The following is a 20,617-nucleotide window of genomic DNA, read 5'->3' as shown; positions in this document are numbered from 1 at the left end:
GTTGCATATAGCTTTCAAAGGGTCACCACCTGCAATAGACACTGCCTAAATATGACAAAAATAAATAAATATGGAATTATGCATATACCCACATATAAGACACAGAGAAACAATACAGTGTAGATCAGATTATGTATGCATGTGCATGGTGAGAAAAATGAATCTTGCCAGTTTACTAGACGGATGGCCTAGAGAACAAAGCTATTGCAGAATCTGGTAGTCCTGCTAGAAATACTTTGAAACCTCCTCCCAGAGGAAAGCAATAGAAACAGACCGTGAAGTGGGTGTGTGGGGTCTCTAACAATGCTTTGCGCTCTAAGCACATAGCGCTTATAAGCAGCATCCTGAACACCAGGAAGCGAGCTTCCTATGATCTTCTCGGCTCTTCTTACTGTTCTCTTTTGGACTTTCTATCTGAGGCACTGCTGCCACCAAAGCAGACAGTGATGCATTTGTTAAAATGCTCTCAGTCGTGCCTCTGTAAAAAGTGGCCAGGACAGAAGGAGAGAGAGATGATGAAATGAAGTATCTTGAACTGATCAATCAAGCTAAGTAGATCATGCCAAATCCCATCCAAAGAGGCACTGAGAGGAGGAAGAGCAGAGACAAAAAGAAAGGGGAAGATCTACTATCAGCTCTGGAGTGGAAGAAGAAAAGAAATCCAAAAGGGGAATAATAAGTGATAATAATGTTGAAAGGAATAATATACATATAGATGCTGATTTCTACATAGTGTTTAATGATTAAAAACTAAGTAAACAGACAAGAACTTTGAAAAGGAAGTTCTTCTTTTCTTTTTCTTTTTAGTTTTTAGGTAATTCATTGCAATTTTATGTTATACCTTGAAATTAGAGGAGAGCAGCAGAGGTCTATAGTTACATACTCCCCAAAACAGGTTTATCTGTGTGACAATTGTATTGTCCCTTCTGGAGGTGACAACTCCTATTAATTTTTCTTCACATCAATCACTATATTATTATTAAAATAGTGTATTTTGCAGACCACTACGTAAGAAAGCCATTTTAACATGTTCTTGTTTGAGGATAGCACAAAAGTAATCTATTTTTAGATTCCATATTCTAACTGCCAAACATGCAACCAGCGTTTGTTCACCTTTATCTCTGCAAAAGCTTTGTAAGGCTTGAGGTTGGGGAGGAGCAAACTGCAGTCAGATGGTCATTTCAAAAACATAAAATAGTCTCTTGTTCTTAAGCAAGCAAGGACTACCCCAAATATCTATTAATTCAGAAAGATGGGAAGAATAAATGTGAAGTTTAAAGACTTGAGTATATCAACATCATTTACATCTTTGCATTTTCAGGAGGAAATAAGCCATTATATGTGGCTTCATTCTTTTCTTCAATGAAGATTCTGCTTTAACTGATCCATGTCTGAGTTTTCAGTTAAGACAAGCCAAGACAGGATGCCAAACTAAGCAGGAAATGTCATGAAATGTAAATCTAAGCCCAGGTTGGGAAGCCTGAAATGATCACAGTTTATATTCAGATAGTATTGTACAAGGATGCCTGGGAATCAAATTGCACTTCAGACAATGTCCTAATGCAGCATCCTTTGCAATATTAAATACAATGCAGAAACGTTATACGTATCTTAATTGTGGTATCTCATACATATCTCCACTGCTCTTTAAAATATCAGCAAGATTGTCTGGATTTCAGATTGGGAACTTCTATTACAGTAATTAGAAAATTTTGTAATTAGTAATTTTGTTTGAAGAAAATGTCCAGCCATCACTGTTAACCTGAGAGAGGAGAGAGAGTAGAAGGAATAGGAAAGGAAGGGCCAGCGGGAAGGAGAAGCAGCAAGCTGGCTTTACAGACTGAAAGGCAGAATTGGTAGAAGTGTTCAGTAAAGGAAGAGTAGGCATTCCTGTTAATATTACATAGTGAAACCAGGAAGTAAATTCATGGCTCCTAAAGGGCAACCATTGTAATTTCTTTATTGCCTGGTTTCAAAGTCCTGAGAAAAGGTAATATTTTACATGCACACTTGTAGGAAAAGAGAAAAACAGAAAGAAAATTGAAAGAAGGAAAAGGATGAGTGAAGAAATAGTTGGGTAACCTGTTTCTGACATTGTAAATTTTATTTATTTAGTAAATTTATCCGCTGCCCATTTTATACACACGGCACAAATTAAGGATGAACATTTTTCAGTCTCTATGTATTTGACTGATAGAGTGACCAATTGTGTCCAGATTCTTGGCAGCTTACACTGTAAAGAAAATTAAAATAGCCACGGTTAAAGAAACACCAAACAATACTGGGATACAGATGTTCCTGGTGTCAGAGAACATTTCTATGGAGTAAAGCAGCTGGTGCAGCATATTCAGATGGCTCTCTCCAGATGTTACAGGGAGGAGCATCTCTAAAATACATTAAATATTCCACAGTTACAGAAATTACTTTTACATATATTTCTTTTATCCAAAGATAGAATATCTTCTTTTGGAATGTTCCAAACTTAGCTTATGGAAATGTGTACTGAGATGAACAATAAGCTGTTACTGATCTGTAGGATATCACAAGATATTTAATTCATCACCATTACTGTATCTTTGAATTTGAACTAATGGCTGAAATGTTTAAACTGATCTTCTGAAGGTCCAACGTATAACAAAGATATCCAGCCACACCAGATGAAACTGAAAGTATTCTAAAATAACTGTAGGTTATTTAATTTCAGTCAGGAGCAGGATTAGCTCCCTCTGGATAAACAAGAACTTTGAGTCAATAAGAGAGCGAGAATAGACATGATGAACTTTTACACTTTTAAAAAACTAAACAGTGGCAACAAGAAATTACAAGGCGTGCTGCCAGCTATAATGGATACTGGGGACGGGCTGAGATGACTGCTCCCTATTTCATTTGGCTGGTTCCTATATTAATGACATACTTTTAACAGAAGCAATGACAGGAGTAGACCACAAGCACAGAGGAAAACATCTTTACTATTAAGCTTCTTCTATTATCTGACCTGATCTCAACTGAGGTTATTCAGACACGTGACTCCCACAGGGCTAAACAAGTATAATTGTTGCAGTCTTAGAATGAAGTGACTGAAATTAGTGGATTACCTCTGGAAATATCATCACAAATAAAGTCATCCTCTTCAGCTTAAATCCACCATTGCTACTTCCTGCCTTTTCCATGGGCTTACCAGGAACTTCTGGGGTATCTAGAGAGGTGGCTACTAAATACAATGTTTCACAGCAGTGGAAGGTCTTCTTTAGAACATTTTGTTGGAAGACCTGGCATGGTCCAGCAATTGTTAAAGAACTACTGAATTGCTTGAAATTCCTGAAGGAAATGAGAGGCTCCTGTGATGGCTAAAGACCAGAAGATTACTAGAAAAAAAGAAAAGATGGTATTCATAAATAACCTTAAAACATAAATTTTAACCATATTTTTAAAAGACACTTGGCAAGCATAAAAGAAATAGCCAGTCATCTTTCTGAAAGTCAACACTTCCAACAAAAGTATAGTTCATAGTTATCATTTATCTCTCTAGTTGTGGACAATAGGCTAAGGCAGGGGTAGGCAACCTTGGCTCTTTTATGACTCGTGGACTTCAACTCCAATTGAAGTCCACGAGTCATAAAAGAGCCAAGGTTGCCTACCCCTGAGCTAAGGATAGTAGCTTTCCAGTAATTGAAATAATCTGAACCCCAAGATGCAGATCAGGTCAAGAAATCAACACATTAAGGCTACAACTACAGTAATTTTATTCAAACTGGCTATAATAATACATACATCTTGCAAATGTGATTATGCTTTATCTCCTTCCTTTCTTATACCTATTTTGAACTATGGAAGTGTCTCTCAGAAACTTTTTCAGTGTACATACTTCTTCATTCTTTTGGCTGAAGCAATGTTTCCCTTTTTATTGCTTTTGTAATAGCTCTTCCCTCACCCTGTCTAGGCCAACCTTTTTACTACCTACAAATAGAGCCTGCCAAAATTATACCATGAACTGTGGGCTTTTGTCACAAATCAGGTGGTCGAGCAATCTGTTACTTCAAACGACTTATTGAATTAACAGATGGCTTGTTTAAAGTGCATATGAGAAGCCAAAGCAAGGGATAAAGAACTGTCACCAAAATAGTATAGTATTTAATATTTTTGATAAATGGTAGTTATAAAGATAAAGGAAACTATTTGAAGGCCCTTGCAGGTCGAAAGTTGTGAGGTTTGTGATAGACAAATAGCATTATGCCATGCAATTCTTAATTTTTGCTCAGGCAACCAAAAATGAATCAGAAAAAATATGGTTTATTTTAAACAACTTGAAATGAAATTCATTGGTGAGAAAAGTAAAGTTTTAAATTTAGACAACAAAGATCAAATGTACAGGTATGGAATAAGTGGAACCTGGCTGAATAGCAGTAACTATGAGAGGGATCTTTGAGTCCTAATGGACAATCACTTAAATATGAGCTAGCAATGTGCTGCAGCCACCAAAAAAGACAAATAGAAGGATAGAATCAAGATTACATGAAGTGTTAGTACCACTTTACAATGCCTTGGTAAGACCATGCTCGGAATAATGCATCCACTTTTGGTTGCCACAATGTAAAAAAGATGTTGAGACTCTGGAAAGAATACAGAGAAAGATAATTAGGGGGTTGGAGGCTAAAACATATGAAGAATGTTGCAGAAAGTGGGTATGTCTAATCTAGTGAAAAGAAGGACTGAGGTGACATGAAAGCAGTGTTCTAATATTTGAGGGATTAAACAAAAAAGAGGGGGTCAATCCAGTTTTCTCTCAAGCACCTGAAGGCAGGTTAAGAAGCAATGGATGGAAACTAATCAAGGAGAGAAGCAACCTAGAAATTTAAGAGAAATTTCCTGACAGTGAGAATAATTAACCAGTGTAACAACTTGCCTTCAGAAGTTGTGGGTGCTCCATCACTGGAGGTTTTTAAGAAGAGATTGGACAGCCATTTGTCTGAAATGATATAGGCTTGAACAGGGGATTGGATTAGAACACCTCCAAGGTCTCTTCCAACTCTGATATTCTGTTAAATGATGCTTGTTATTATTTTCCTCTCTCGACAAAGGAAAAATCCTGTATATAACTGGCTGTTCTATTATAATCCCAAGAAAAAAGGGGGCAGTGGCAAAAGGACGACCTCTTACAGATCATCCAATCTAACCTGCATAACAATGTTTCTCTAGAATATCATATTTAAGTAATTGATTTGTTAGATTAATCTGTTGAAAGTCCTGTGGTTTTCAATTAAATTAGGTATCAGATTGTAAATATTTGCTAAAATTTAATTGTAATAAAACAATTCAATTTCAAAAAGCAATCCACTGAGTTCAGTGATCAAGTATTGGTTTCAAATCATTAAATATTTTTAAAATTACAAACTGTTGAGACTCTGGAATGAGTGCAGAGAAGAGCAACAAAGAGCAACATAGCAGTTTCTAAATTATGGTTAATTAGGTTCAGGGCTTTTCTTGTCATAGAACGCCCAGAATGGAGTTCCGGCACCTTTTTTGGATGAAACCTTGTAGGATAGGCAAGGCGGGTTGTATGACGTGTGAGTTCCGGCACTTTTTTTTTAACAAAAAAAGCACTGATTAGGTTAATTAGCACAGTCATATCTCAGTGGCAAAAATCTGGAAAACTCTAAGAAGATTAAAAAAGGTTATTCTTAAAATAATCTTTATTTTTGCAGCCCATATCTGATAGCCATAATATTTTCTATAATATAACCCATATCAGAAAACAAACTAAAAGATGCTAGAATCGTTCCAGGCACTACTGCTGTTGGGAAACAAAAATAGTTCACCAAAATCAAGAACTGGTTTATAGTGGATTAGTGATTGTGATTTATTTTAGAAGAAATTAAATAGAAAATTATGACTGCTGGCCCACCCATTTTTGGATCTATTGGTAGAGACCCTCAATAGATTCTCCCAAAGGGAATTTAATCATGGATAAAAAATAATTCTACAGATTTGTTTTTATAACATTAATCAAAGGCAAAAGACTTTGCTTAGTCCTTGACTTCCTACTTTGAGGAAGCATTCATTTGCAAATCTGCCTTCTCAGTAGGTTTATTTCTCCATGGAAAAAAGAGGCTGAAAGAATCTCAGATGAAGAGGAATCCAAATCCCTGTCAAAATTATTTTGTGAAAGCTGAATGGATTTTGGAAATGTATTCCTTACTAGGGACACTCAAAAAACAGAAATGATAGAAGAAAGGTTACAAATAATTATGCAAAATTTGCATTAAACATGTTGCAATATTTATAAAAATATCAGCCTGCAAATGCCAACAATCAAATAAATATACAGCATTTACAGAAGGCAATGGATACACAGATATATAAAACATTGTCTTCTGTAAATTAGTTTTCATATTTACAAACTCTCTCTAATACACACATATCACATATTATTTAGGATATACAAGAGAAAATTGCCTATTTTTTAAAAAAACAATAAAATGAAACATTTAATATGAGTTAGTTTCTACCATTAATAAAAATAAAACATAGAATAAGTATTTGCTAAATTCCCTTGCATACAGAATGATATAATAATGTATCTATTTTATTCTTTTACCTTTTTCTTAGATCTTATTTTTTGAATCAGCTGATGGACAAGACAAACTAGCGAAGAAGTGGGGATTTAAAGCATCTGATATACAAGAGCTCAGTAATAAGTATGCATTTTTGTTCTTTATTACATTCTCAACAAATTATTTGTCTGGCTTTTTTTTCAAGAACAAACTGTGGCTTATAAATCCAGTTGGCTAAAAAGCAGAACAATCAGTAGCACCAGTATGGATATAATAACAAAGAAGCTAGGGACAAAACCAGATAGGAATGATGAAATAGTATGCACCACTATAATTGTTTTTATTGAATTAGAAGAGGGTCATTATGCAAGAATTACTTTGTAAGATGATTTCTGTTGATTCTTATTTGTTCTTGTCCTTTTTTTACTTAGCTAACTAAAAAAAAATCTGTTCCTGTATCTTCCTTTCTTTTCCTCTGCCATGAGATATTCCAAGTTTTTAATTTTTATGGCTTTTTAACTTAACAAGAGTTGTACAGGCTTCAAAACTATTTCAGAAGTGTTTTGGACATTGTGTGGCCTTGAAAAAAAGTCACACAACTCATTAAAGCAGCCACATCTTTCTTTAAACTTCAACCTGTAACTATATTTATAAGCATCAGAGGGATACTGTGCTGACGGGATGTCTGAAACACTTCTGAATAATTTGCAAACTGTGTGCAACTCTATTACTTATCAGTTGTATCATTTGATTGTCTATTTAAAATATTTGTGTAATGCATTGCACAAAGAAATAAATATTTTTCAGGCAGCTGGTTCAATATTATGTAAGTTAGGGAATTATTCTGTAATGGGCATGGTCTGTATGCCTGTATGGATTATGAAGTCTTGATATTGTAATTGCCACAATTTTACTGCACAAGAAATTATAATTTGAAATACTTTCTATTTATCTATGATGTCAAGGGTTCCTTTGAAGAAAAATGTTATTATCTGAACCTGACTTGATGTTTGAACCAGAAATTATTCCTATCTTTCATTCCTTCTCTGGAATTTATATTAAAATGTCTTGTCTATTTTTGTGGGCAGAGAATGCCAGGATGTTTAACATCTATGGCAATCAATCAACAGTTATTTTTACTACTCACTCACGTTAAGTCAATGAGATTTTCCAGTTTACTTCTCAGTTTACTTCCCAGGTATAATGTCCGTATTGACAATTTCTTCAGGTGCCTTAATGCACAATATAGTTGCTTCTATCAACAGACTCAGCAGAATGTAATTTGCCAGTAGAAAGGCAGATTTTAGGAAAATCCTAGACCAGCATTTCTCAATCTCGGCAACTTTAAAATGGATGAACAGCAGTCAGAGAAATTATGGGAACTGAAATCCTCCCATCTTAAAGTTACCAAGGTTAAAAAACTCTGCTGCTGGCCTAGACCATTACTGCAGAATTCAAGAGTGCTCAAACTAGTACATAATAACTCTGAACATAATTGCAATAAATTCTTAAATACTGTGCAAGTCACCAGCTTTGATTGAAGCAGTTTATTTTGGGCATAATCCATGTAGCAGCTATGACAGTTTATTTATGTTTACAGTGACTTTCACTTCATTAGCACTGAGCAGCTTTTTAAAATAAACACCTTGGTCCTGCCCTGTAGCAAAACATGAGTAAAAAACAAAGACAGTGAAGTTACACAAGAAACACTGTGTGTCCTTCAGTAAATTTTGGATGGGGGGACTTCTGGATAAAGTTTCTTAACAATTATTTATAAAAGCCACTAGCAGATAAATCATGTAAAATTATAATATGATGTATAAAACCATGATAAATGGTTAAGACATTTTGGTGTTCTGATCAATTAGTAGAGTATCTACTCAGAAGATACGATACACATGGATAATGACATGAACTAAACAATGGCAGAAGCAAAACAAACAACAACCTGCTCCCAAATTCTTCACTTAAACATCCAGAATTTGTCAAGTCAGCATCTTTGCTACAACCTCTCATAATCCATTAGGTCTGGAGGCAAAATTAACTAGAAAGACTGAATTATAGAAAAGGCTTACAAACCACTCAGGATGTTGCAACAGTTGTGTGAAAAACAGTTGTAAGTCACTTTTTTAAAGTGCCATTGTAACTTCGAACAGTCCCTAAACAAATATCTGTAAGTCAAGGACTACCCATATAACATGCCTTATTAATAATTTGGAGATGACATAAATTGTGTAGCAGGCTTTATTATTTCAGCATGTCTCCACCCTCACCGTTTTGTAGATCCTTGTGAAACAGTTTATTATAAGCAGAAGCTGAACCTGCCTTTGTCCTTTCCCACATCTTGGCACTTACCTTTTATGTGGGAAACAGTAGTTTGTGAAGGCATGCTAGCCATATTTTTGTATCCCTCCCATACAGTACCAACAAACATTTTTAAAAAGTCAAATCCTCTTCAGCCAAATCATGTTTTTGCACGTCTTTGCAAGCATTAGATTGACTCACTCTTGTTAAGGTTTAGTCATTGTTAAATTGCTTTTGTTGTCATATTTTGTTATTGTAAACAGAGTTTTTTGAACAGAAACCTTCAAACTTAGAAAAGAGTATAAATATCCTTTCTAATTAGACAACTCATATAGTGTAGAGATTAAAATGTTAAGAAGGAGTGACAAATCCATCCTCACCCACAGAAGTTCATTGTCTGACTTTAATCCACTCATTCTCTCTCAGCCCAACCTATTTCAACAAACTGAGTTATTGTGGGAAAAAACAGGAAGAGGAAGTGCTAAGTAAATCATATCAAGTTCTTGAATGAAAATGAGATGTAAAATAAATATATTAATGATATCAAAAGTGTAGATGAGTGGCAGAACCAGTTTCCTATATGTGTATACAAGTTATAACTATATAGACACAACATCAAAGGCTTGCATAATGCTGGAAGTAATAGGTATGACCTGTCCCAATCTCTCCATTTATCAATATTGACCACATATAATTATTCCACAAGTATTATTAAGACATGCAGAAGCAGGAGAAAATGTTGCATGATAATGTCATAACACAAATGCTTACATACTTGTGTCAGACATCCCAATGATGTAATACTGTATGTAACTGCAACATTTGTGTGATTACATCATCATGAATATATGATAATGTTATTGTCACAGTTTGTTCCTGAAGTCACTGGATTTAATAAAATGCAAATAATAACATTTGGAAAGTTGATGTGCTTGTTTCTCATACTTTTCTTTCCCAGTGAATTCCTCATGCCAGGTTTGGTTGATGCACATATCCATGCCCCACAGTATTCCTTTACAGGGATACGAGGAAATCTGAGTCTTTTGAAATGGTTGGAAAAAACCACTTATCCAGTAGAGGCTGAATTCAAAAAACTTGATTTTGCTGAAGAAGTGTACACTAGAGCTGTGGTAAGACAGATCTATCTGTCTGTCTACTTGTCAGTTTGTCCCTATCTATTGTACCTCTTTTCCTTATCACCATAAACATCTCAGGATTCTTTCCCTACTACTACTATGGTTTACAATTATATAAAAAAGATTATTTGGGAAAGTTATGCTGAATTTGGTGTAATAATTTGATAATCCTTTATCTCTTCTTCTGACTTCTTCATTTCTACTTCAGTACAAACATACAAAGAATAAATTCTTCCTGATTTCTTACAGTTCAACATGTGCAATTCATGAATAAACAGAAGCAGTTGGAATATATAGTAAACATTATTCCAAAGCTAGAATAATTAAATTAATACGTCTGCCCTGAGATAAATAAACCATGAGCAGATAAAGCTAAAAATTGCCTTAAAACCTAAATTTTAAATTTGCTTCTGGATCCAGTTCAAAATTGGTTATGACCTTTAAAACCCTTTGTGGCGTGGGACCCATTGGAGGAGCTGTCTCGTTCCAGTTACATCAACCTGTCCTACCTAGTTAGGCAAAAAGGACATGTTATGGATCTCGTTGGCCAAAGAATTTCCACTAATGGGATTTAGGAGGAGAACCTTCTCTGCTGTTGCCCCTGTCCTATGGAACATCTTGTCCCCTGAGGTGACAATGGTTCCCACTCTTCTGGCCTTTTGGAAGAGCATTAAGACCTGGCTCTATAAATTAGCTTGATTACCCAAGAGTGATATGCAACCTGGGGGTGGTTGATGTCTTATGGGTGTCTCTCCATCTTTCAAACTTTGTCTATTTCTGTACAATTTTATGATGTTTATTTGTAAATCACTCAGAGTCACTTTGTGAGATGAATGGTCTATAAATTTGATGAATAATATAAAATGCAAAACTCTGTTTTTTGGAAGAAGTCCCACTGAACTCAGAAAGACATAAAAAGTTGAGTAATTATTTGGACTTGATTTCAGGAAAGTTCTGCAGAACTAACACTGCATCCATCTGCAGCTCTTTTAAATAGCTGCAAAGATCAACAGTACAATTCTGGGAAAAAACATGACTCCTTTAAAGAGCTCATAACATGTCCTTTCTGAAACAGTTTTGAGGAATCAAATCCAAAATGCTGCCTAGCCCTAGTGAACACATACGTTTATGCAGCTGGAAATCAATGTTTTATGCAATTAGTTTTGCATGGAGTAGTTTTCAACTCTTTAAATACATATGGATGATTTCCTACTGTAATTATTCCACCTGATTTATAAAACAGGAGAGGCTAAGTAAATATGATAGTGTTGTTTTGGTAGAATACTTTATGAAGCACTATTAGCTGCATACTTTAAGTGCATCATTTTTAAACTCTGCTAATGATCTAGCCATTTTTAAGTGCAACTAACCTCAATGGTGAAATGGAGCCTGTAGTTTTTTTTTCTTTTTGAAATCTGTGGGATTTAAAAAGGGAGCCAACTGTGAATAGATTGATTAATGAGAGGTTAGAAATGGGGCTGAGTCACAATTTAGCTGCTTAGAATCAATTAAATATGATGTACTCTTAGTTCTATAATCAATTTTAAAAATGACCAATACTGTTACTCCCCTTCCCTTTAATATAGGCTTTTTTTGCTTTGCTTCTATTTTCTCTGGGAAATCAAATCCATCATATGAAAAGACAAGATGCAAGTTGATATGATTTGTAAAAACATATATTTCAGGAAAAAAATAGGACAAATTAACACAGTTGTACAAAAGAAAGAGGAAAATGAGAGTGTATAAACTGTATGCACCCAGATATTAGGCATTCAGATGAAACAGAGATAAACCAGCTATTCTGATTTATCATTGGTTATCTTTGCACAGTAGATTTGTTTAACTGTGATTTACTGAATAAATTATAATGCTTAACAATATGTTAAACTGGAGCCAAGAAACTGTGTGTTTACCATAATTTGAACTAAATCTTTGCACAGGAAAAAGAATAATAGTTTCTGCTTTGTTTGCTGAAGGCCCTAATTGAATCCTCAAGAGACAGAAGGGAAGGAACATGTCCACCCCTGAAAGACAGAACCCCAGGACATGCTAGATATACACAGCTAAGAATTTTTTAAAAAAAAATTAGATGACATGAGGTAGCATAATAAAGGTATTTTTTTTCTATAATGTCTATAATAATATTTTTGTCCTAACAATTGTCACTGATTATATAGACAGGTTTTTTTTTTTAGAAAATGGTAGCATTATTCACTGCATTATTTTTCCCTGAAACAAATAAATTGTGAGATTATTATTATTATTTTTTTACAGAGGCGAACGCTCAAGAATGGTACAACTACAGCTTGCTATTTTGCCACAATTCACACAGATGCTGCTTTGCTTCTGGCTGACATTATAGGTAAGATTGTAGAGAAAATAAATTGGGATTTATTGATCTTGATTAAAAGTAGATTGGTAAGGCTTTCTAAAGTACAATTATCTAATAAGAACAATAATTAAAATGTATTTCCTTCTCAAATTAGTTGCCAGTAAAAAAACACTGGAAGGAAAATCGGGACTATTATTGATTTCAAATTCCTGAACTGAACTTTTTTTTCTTAGTATATGTCTGTGTGCCCACATGACTATTTCGTATCTGGTTTCGGGTTAGTGGAACTTGAAAATTTTACGTTTAAAAAAAGTAAACAAAGTTGCAAATAGATCCTACTTTTACAGGTAATGAAAAATTTTCAGAAGCTCCAAGTATAGTTCAGATTGCCTTTGTCATTGTAAACTGGATCAATTAATGATATTCCTCTGTTCCCTTATAACATACTTCAATCCTTCAATTACTTTCTATTTAGTTAATAATATAGGGATTTATTTTCTGGAGTCTTCACTCACTTGAGCTGTACATTCTGCTTCAATAGCAATGAATAAATTCCCAACTAGATATGAAAATAGTCATTCTTTGCTCTTAGCCAATAAAGGCTGCATTCATCTGTCAAAGTTAACACAAATTCATCTAATTACCAAAAACAAACCAACAAATCCTAATTAAGTTTGTGGTTTTCATTCTTATCATGAGAAAATGTTTCCATAAAATATACATTTTTCTACTGTTAGTTTTATTTACCTTCTACTACTCATATATAGCATTTTTCAATGTTTGAATTACTTTCAATTTCTTTCAATTTCTCTATACTGTGTATAGAGTTTCAATTTCTCTATACTGTGTATAGATGAAATAAGTTTTAACTAAGGAACTTATAGCTCACATCTCACAGTGGTAACAGTAGATCCTATATTTTGTAAACACTTGCTTTCAGGGGTGGAGAAATTGTAATGGTGTGGCTAAAAAGACACAAACTACACAGGGAGATAATTATGAATTGCATAGAACTCTTTCTATACTATTCCATTCCAAATGAGTGCTTAAAATTGTGAGGTATGCTTGTAATGTCAGAATTTATTGGCATTTTTTTTAAAAAAGACCTGTTAAAAATGAGAATCAACAAAATTATTCTTAATCTTGTTCTGCTTCATATCTTATAGATAAATTTGGTCAGAGGGCATTTGTGGGTAAAGTTTGCATGGATATCAATGAAAGCTTCCCAGAATACAAGGAGGCCACCAAAGAATCAATTAAGGAAACTGAAAGGTAAGCCAGATAGTTCTTCCTGTATGATTTAAGCAGCAATATTTTTTAAGAATGATGAAAGAAAGAGGACAAGGATTTCCAAAAATTAAAGCAAAGACTAACATGTGGCATCTGTTTGTATTTTACTTGTTTCTAATGGGCTCCTACCACAGTAGGAATAATTTCACAGTATTTTGGATTTTCTCAAAAATGTTGCCAAAATAAAGTTTTTTTTTTAAAAAAAGAAAAGCAGCTATAGAGAAACTAATGCCTGTATTGATGTAGCAACAGCAATAACAATTAGACTTATATAGTGCTTTCCAGCCCTGTCTAAACATTTTACAGAATCAGCATATTGCTCCCAAAAATCTTGGTCCTCATTTTACTGACCTTGGAAGGATAGAAGGCTGAGCCAACCTTGAGCTGGTCAAGATCGAACTGCTGGCAGTGGAATGAGGAATTAGCCTGCAATATTGCATTCTAACCATTGCACCACCATGGCTGTTATGCAACACATTTATGGTCATATAACTTTTCTGACATCTTAAAGGTCATTGAACTGAACGCAAAGCTCATGCGTGGATAACATAAAGGTATAAGCAGAATAATATACACTTTTATGAAAGTTCACGTATTAAAGATATTTATTTATTTATATGGCTGCCCTTCTTAAGCAATTTTGGGTGACTTACAATGTATTTCAGACAGCACTGCCTAATTATGTATATATGAGCATGGTCATATATTCCTGTTCGTGTGAAGAGACATCCTTCTTCACTTCAACTTCTATGTAGCCTGATTGATTGATTGGTTGGTTGGTTGATTCATTCATTCAATGGATATAGTCACCCATCTTGCCTTAGCAATTCCAGGCGGCTAACAATATATAAAAGCACAATCCAAATAAATAGTAAACCAGCATTAAACAAACTATGAAGGTAGACAAGATAAATCTCTACAATAACTTTAACCATAATCATATGGGCTCCCACTTTCTACCTAATTCCAAGCAGGGGAACTTATTTATGTCTTCAAAGCTTTTAGAAAGATTATCACTGCGTTGACATTCCATTGGGAAATGCTTTGTGCTATTTGCCTTGCTGGGAACTTGAAAACTAGTAAGTTATGATAGAATATATGTGTCATGGCCCAAACTCAGATACTGATTCTAATTTTGAAGAAGAGTTTTCAGCAGAACCTATGGAATTTCAGCCTCAGGAGATACAAGAATCATATAAAAGTAATCAAAAATAGACATCAACTGGACAGCTGGAGCAGTCAGATAATAATGATATAAGGCCTCCTAGACACCCCGCATTCTGCAAATAAAGAGGAGAGCAAAGCAGAGACATTGCCAGGAAAGGGACAAATTTCTCGAATAATGACAGCTGACTGCTGCCTGATTTAAGACCCAGCCCTGACCCTCGTTTCTTTGCTGGAAACAACTGTCTGATTTCTGGCTCTTGCATGACAATTCACATGGATTCTTCCCATGAAGTTCTGATCTCTGGACAGTCTGACAATCCTCACCCAGCTCTTGGAACCTTGGAATGATGTTGGACTGTTCTTCACTCTTCATTTGTCAGAGACTCTGTTTTGACTTGCATGCTTTGACTGTCCTTATCTCTTTTACCTTGAGTAAAATTTGTGTGAGTCAATATTTGAAATCAGAAGCAGAACAGTTTGTTTCTAGCTTCATTAACTCTCAGCTGACTTAGAAGTGAAATTTTAACTTAACAGTCACACTGCAGAAAAATAAACAGCATAGAGAAACTTGCAGCTGGGAATACCCAGCTGACTCAGCAGCTTGCTTTACTCATAGTCCAGCTGCAAACATTATCAGCCCTGTCAGTATAAGCAGCAGCTGCAAAACAGTAACCAGTCCTCACTCTTCAGAAAATGTCCTATTGCCTGTCCAGAAAAGTTTGATGGGATGCTGTCTCAATTTCTTACCAGTTGGGCATAATGCAATCTATATATGAACATGCATGGGGAGGATTCTCCAGCAGAAAGACATCAAGTTGGGTTTATAATCAGCCTTTCATCTGGAATTGTTACTAAATGGGCCACACCATTGTTAACACAACAGCCCCCTGCTCGATGACTGCTGAATTCAGTTGACAGATCTAAAACCCATTTATTCTGATCCTGTGACAGCACATTGCCAAAATTTGAGAACCGAAACAAGGGTGCCACTCTGTGGCTGAATATGTCAGCGCTTTCCAGTTAATCTCCCAAGATCTGGCCTGGAATGAAGCAGTCGTTATCAATCAGTTTCAGGAAGGGTTGACAGATGAATTTCTAGATGAACTAAGAAGACATGCAGGAATTAGTTCAACTGTGTCTTAGAATAGTTAACAACAGTGAAAACTATAGCTTTTGAGCTATGTTTAAATGTGTTATGTATGGGTACACTTTGAGAGCAAGCCCGCAGTAAATGACAATAAAGGTTATCTATCTATCTATCTATCTATCTATCTATCTATCTATCTATCTATCTATCTATCTATCTATCTATCTATCTATCTGAATGTAGGACAGATGTGAAATTAGAATTCACATTTTCAGGGTATTGTCAATGAAACATGTTTATGCCATACAAAATGCTGCTTATCAAAATAGGACACTTCACTTTTCTGATACAGAGCCAAAAGTTCTTACTTTCTAAAAAAATTATGCCCATAACTATAACATACAATTACGCTTTCACTTGATTTGTATGTTATCTATTCAATTGTCACAGGAAACATTCTAATAACCAGTTGTCTACTGTTAATTATCAACAGCTTGTACACATTTAAGATAAAAATCCTTAGCTGGTACACATTTGCATAGCCTCATTAACCTCCACAGAAAGTGTTGATTTCCTGCAGTCTTTCCAAATATGGCATCCTTTGGATGTATTGGAAATTAAATTAACAGGGAATTCTGGAAATTGTAGTCAAGAACCTTGCGGAGGATATTAAATTGAAATAGTTGGTTTCATGGTTGATCACCTGACTCGCACATCCATTTATAAATCTCTTTCTAATTCCTTTCTCTGATCTTTTCAGATTTGTCCAAGGAATACTGGGGAAAAAAGTAAGTGAGCTGAGTTTTCTTCCGCAGAACAGTATATATAATTACTTCATACCTTGTTTGAGTTTTTAATGCAACAAAATGATCTTGGCAATATGAAACCATATTTTTTTTATATTGAACATCCTGTTCCTAAAATGCTACAAGTCAGGGATTATAAGCGCTCATCCAGATAGAACAACAGGATGTCTCACGTTTTGCCCAGAATGTGTTGCTTTAGTTTTTAAAGCTCTGCCAAAATTGAAAATCAAACTGAAAGCTTTAATCTATTAGAAGGAGAATATTATTAAACATTAGCTGTATTTAATTACATATGAACCCTATACAGCTATAGTTTTATTCTGGTCTCTGCATTTTATTCTTCAGTTCCCATCCAATTTCTTTTTGTGTGTGTGGGACTCCATACAGCCCCTGGGGAACCAATCTTCTTTTCTTGCTACATAGCTTTCTTCTCATTTCTAGGTTGACTTCTAAAATATTGGGGTAATGTTGGGGTCTAGTTCAAAGGATGTATCACAGATGATGAGGGGAAATAGAAAATTTTACCTTAAAAAGAAGTAGCCAGAATGACATTCAAAGAATTGATTCAGTTACAATCACATTGGGGGGGGGGGGTGATTTCTGAACTTAAGAACATTAATTTCAGTGAATTTAATGAAGGTTAATTTCACTGTCTCTTTTATAAACTATTTTTTTATTGAAAAGTTTTATACAAATTTTTAATACAATACAATATCCCCCCTACCTCCCCCCACCCTAACCCTCCCCCCTTACTTCCCAGAGCTGATTACAGGGTTAAAAAAATAAACAAACAAATTCTAGCTAAGCTTATCCAACTATACAAATAATACAATCTCTAAAATACTTTAACTCAAATATAAAAGAAATATTTCAAACAAAAACATAAATAACAATATAAATAATTCCCACTTTAAGCTTTAAGTTATTCAAAAACTAAATAATACTTTTATAAACTATTTTTTGTAAAATAGGCCACATCAGTGGTTTATTTCACAGGGTTGTTATGTGGATATTTTGTTTTATTAGAGGTATGGGAAAGTATTCATCATTGATGCCTTCCCCAAATAGCAATTCTGCCTTATTTATTTAACTTGTTTTCTAGATAACTCCCTATAGTTTATCTTTTAGATTAAATTTAGTTATCATTATAAATATATGAAAATAATCTTTTTATATGTATATTAATCTTGTGCTAGATATAAATCAACAGACTTTCTAGAATCAAATAGCATTGTATATAATTATTAGCTAAAGCCTAAATTTGCATACACTTTATTTTTACTAGCTGATAATCACTATTTTGCTATGTTACATTATGGTTTCATAATAGTGGGGTTGAAAATGAGCCTAAAGCCCCTTTTAATTATGGTTTAATACATGATACATATACAGCAATAGGTATAGCTTAAAATGCTGTTGTACTTACACATTTATTGACAATTCTTTCTATTATTTGAATATCCTTAGTATCCAAGAATATTTCCCATAATAACACCCCGTTTTGGACTATCTTGTACAGAGGAATTACTTAGTAGCCTTGGTAACCTGGCAGAGATTCATGATATCCATATACAGGTAAACCATTTGTTATTGTGTTTACAAAGATGTTATTCACCCAGCAGTTTTCAGAATACTGGTCCTCTTTCTCTAAAGTTAAATTGTGACTTTCTTCTTTCTATAATCTGCCCTATCTAATCTTCAGAACCATCTATCATAAGTTCATTTTTTACAGAAAAAGTCTGCAAGGGCTTTCCAGTCACCAGTAAATGTAGATATTGTCTTTTCTCTATTCAAACAAGTCAGTGAGTTTTATCATTTTCATCAACCATACTTCTGTTGCAGGCATTGCCAAATCATTCCATTTTTGTGTGTACAGAACACTTGTTACAGTTGTCATATATTAAAAGCAATGTTCCATGACTTTTTTTCCAATTGCTTACCGGTAGCTCTCAGTCCCAAAAGTTCTGGTTTCAGTTGAACGTTTATCTTTAAAATCCTCTGAATATCTGTGTGCATTTGAATCCCAAATTTTCTAGCATTTTGCATGTCCACCAAGCATAATAATATAACTATTCTTGTAGTTCATATTTCCAACATACCTTTGAAGTACATTATACATTCTAGATAGTTTTCTGGTATCTTATACCAACAGTACATTATTTTATAAAAATTCTCTTTAACATTATAACATAGAGTAAATTTCAGCCTTTTTAACCACATATTTTCTATTGTTCCAACTGTAAATTATAATAAATTTTATTCACTTTATCGTACAGTATATCTCTACTTGTCCTTCTTCTGTCCCAAATTTCAATAAAAATTGAGCAATCACAGTCCTCATTTGTATGCAAATCTCTTTCAAATCAGTTTAAAATGTTCAGTGTTGTAAGCTGCCCAGGATGGTAAATAAATAAATAAATAAATACCATAAATTATTTGATTAACTTTAAATCTTTAGGATTGCTATAAATAAGGAAACCATTGTCAGGTGTATCCCTCTGCCATCTGCTCTGTTTATTTTACTTTATATAACTCTGGACAAAATTCTGTTATCTCATGTTAAGTTAGCCATTTATGTTTGCCATTTATTTCTTGCATTTCTATCCTAAAACAAACAAAAAACCGAGATAGAATGTGGGAACAGTGCAATTAAGTTTTATTAACGAAATATTTTGATTTCATAGGAATTCTTGCATTTTTAAATAGCTATCATGGTTCACTCAACATGAGGCAAGAATTTGCCGTACTGAAAATATGTGAAGTAGCTAAGTAAGATACAGATATGAAATCAACAGATGAAGAGGGCTATTATCATGGTGGCAACTGGACTATATAGCCTGTTGTTATAGCCTGCACCACTTTTATATCCTTTAAATCACAAGCCAATATTCATTCGTTTCAGTCTTTAATTACAATGTGTAGTCTTTTCTCTGTAAAGTTTGATACATTAATTCCAACTTTTGCTTTCCTAAATCATCAGATATTGTAAAATTAAATGACTTCCTACTGACCTAGTTTGTTTTCCAAGATTAAGTTAGATCATAAATATTGGTGTGTGCCAATTGAAAATTAAGTGGAAGAAATATTTTAAAACTTGAATAAACACAGCACTCTTCTGCTATGTCCAATGTTATTCAGGCTTCTTCTATGCTATCTATATTATCTCTTTAAAATACTGAAGTTCTCAGCTATGAAAGGAGATTTCATCAGCTGTTTCTTCATATTAAACACTAAAATTCAGTATTCCAACTTTTCATAATGTGGTCTAGGTTAGACAGCTCTGCGTCATATGATGCTAGTTCTTTACATCATTATTTTTTGTGAGGGTTTTAAAATATGTTAAAGCAAAATATTTCTTTTCTGTTTTCAAAATTTCTTTTGCATTGTTTGTTTAAAAAAACTTTCAAATAATAATTTAATTTACCATAAAACTACCAGCCAAATTTGACATAGCATGAAGTTTTATAAATATTGCTTTTATTAAAAATGTAGCTTTGTAAATGCTGTGTACTGAATAGCTGCAATAGCTTGCTTGTGTCAAGACATTCATATTATTGTCTGAAGGAGTGAAATTATGTGAAATACTGACCACTTTCTCTGTGTTTTTCGCATCTTACAGAGCCACATCAGTGAATCTAAAGGAGAGCTCAGACTTATAGAAAGCACGTTTCCACATTATCAACATTATACAGAGCTATACGATAAAAATAAGCTGCTTACAAACAAGGTTTGTTATCATGAAAACATTATGAGTAATGTTGCTTTTTGCGTTACAAGTGTTGAATTACTGCTGAAGTAGAATCAATGTTGATCAATCTAGCAAAATAGGCACTGTTTGGTTTTATGAGTTCTGACTTTTCTTTATCTCATCATTTTTATAAAGATCTTAAAACCTGTAGATAAATAATTTCTGTTAGAAAAACAAACTTTTTTAAAAAAACAAT

The 20,617-nt window shown here is 34.0% G+C and overlaps 1 protein-coding gene and 1 long non-coding RNA gene across 2 annotated transcripts in view; one reads left to right on the top strand and one right to left on the bottom strand.

Moving 5' to 3' along the window:
- Positions 1 to 20,617, top strand: part of GDA (guanine deaminase) — a 42,370-nt gene that overhangs the window by 9,415 nt on the left and 12,338 nt on the right. Inside the window, exons 2-8 of the mRNA XM_039361625.1 lie at positions 6,607 to 6,695; positions 9,814 to 9,985; positions 12,266 to 12,353; positions 13,490 to 13,595; positions 16,628 to 16,655; positions 18,141 to 18,248; positions 20,293 to 20,400. Of these exons, the coding sequence (XP_039217559.1) occupies positions 6,607 to 6,695; positions 9,814 to 9,985; positions 12,266 to 12,353; positions 13,490 to 13,595; positions 16,628 to 16,655; positions 18,141 to 18,248; positions 20,293 to 20,400 (699 nt within the window). The remainder of the gene's footprint in view (positions 1 to 6,606; positions 6,696 to 9,813; positions 9,986 to 12,265; positions 12,354 to 13,489; positions 13,596 to 16,627; positions 16,656 to 18,140; positions 18,249 to 20,292; positions 20,401 to 20,617) is intronic.
- The window catches only part of LOC120316261, a 33,127-nt gene continuing 12,545 nt past the window's right edge, over positions 36 to 20,617 (bottom strand). The window contains exons 2-3 of the long non-coding RNA XR_005558906.1: positions 3,096 to 3,365; positions 36 to 2,233 (exon numbers count right to left, since the gene is read on the bottom strand). This is a non-coding gene — a long non-coding RNA (uncharacterized LOC120316261). The remainder of the gene's footprint in view (positions 2,234 to 3,095; positions 3,366 to 20,617) is intronic.

Source organism: Crotalus tigris, unplaced genomic scaffold, assembly GCF_016545835.1.
Source record: "Crotalus tigris isolate CLP2741 ecotype Arizona unplaced genomic scaffold, ASM1654583v1 scf7180000017585.4430047, whole genome shotgun sequence".
NCBI lineage: Eukaryota > Metazoa > Chordata > Lepidosauria > Squamata > Viperidae > Crotalus > Crotalus tigris.
The sequence above is the reverse complement of the archived record's forward strand: the minus strand, read 5'-3'. Positions and strand labels throughout refer to the sequence as shown.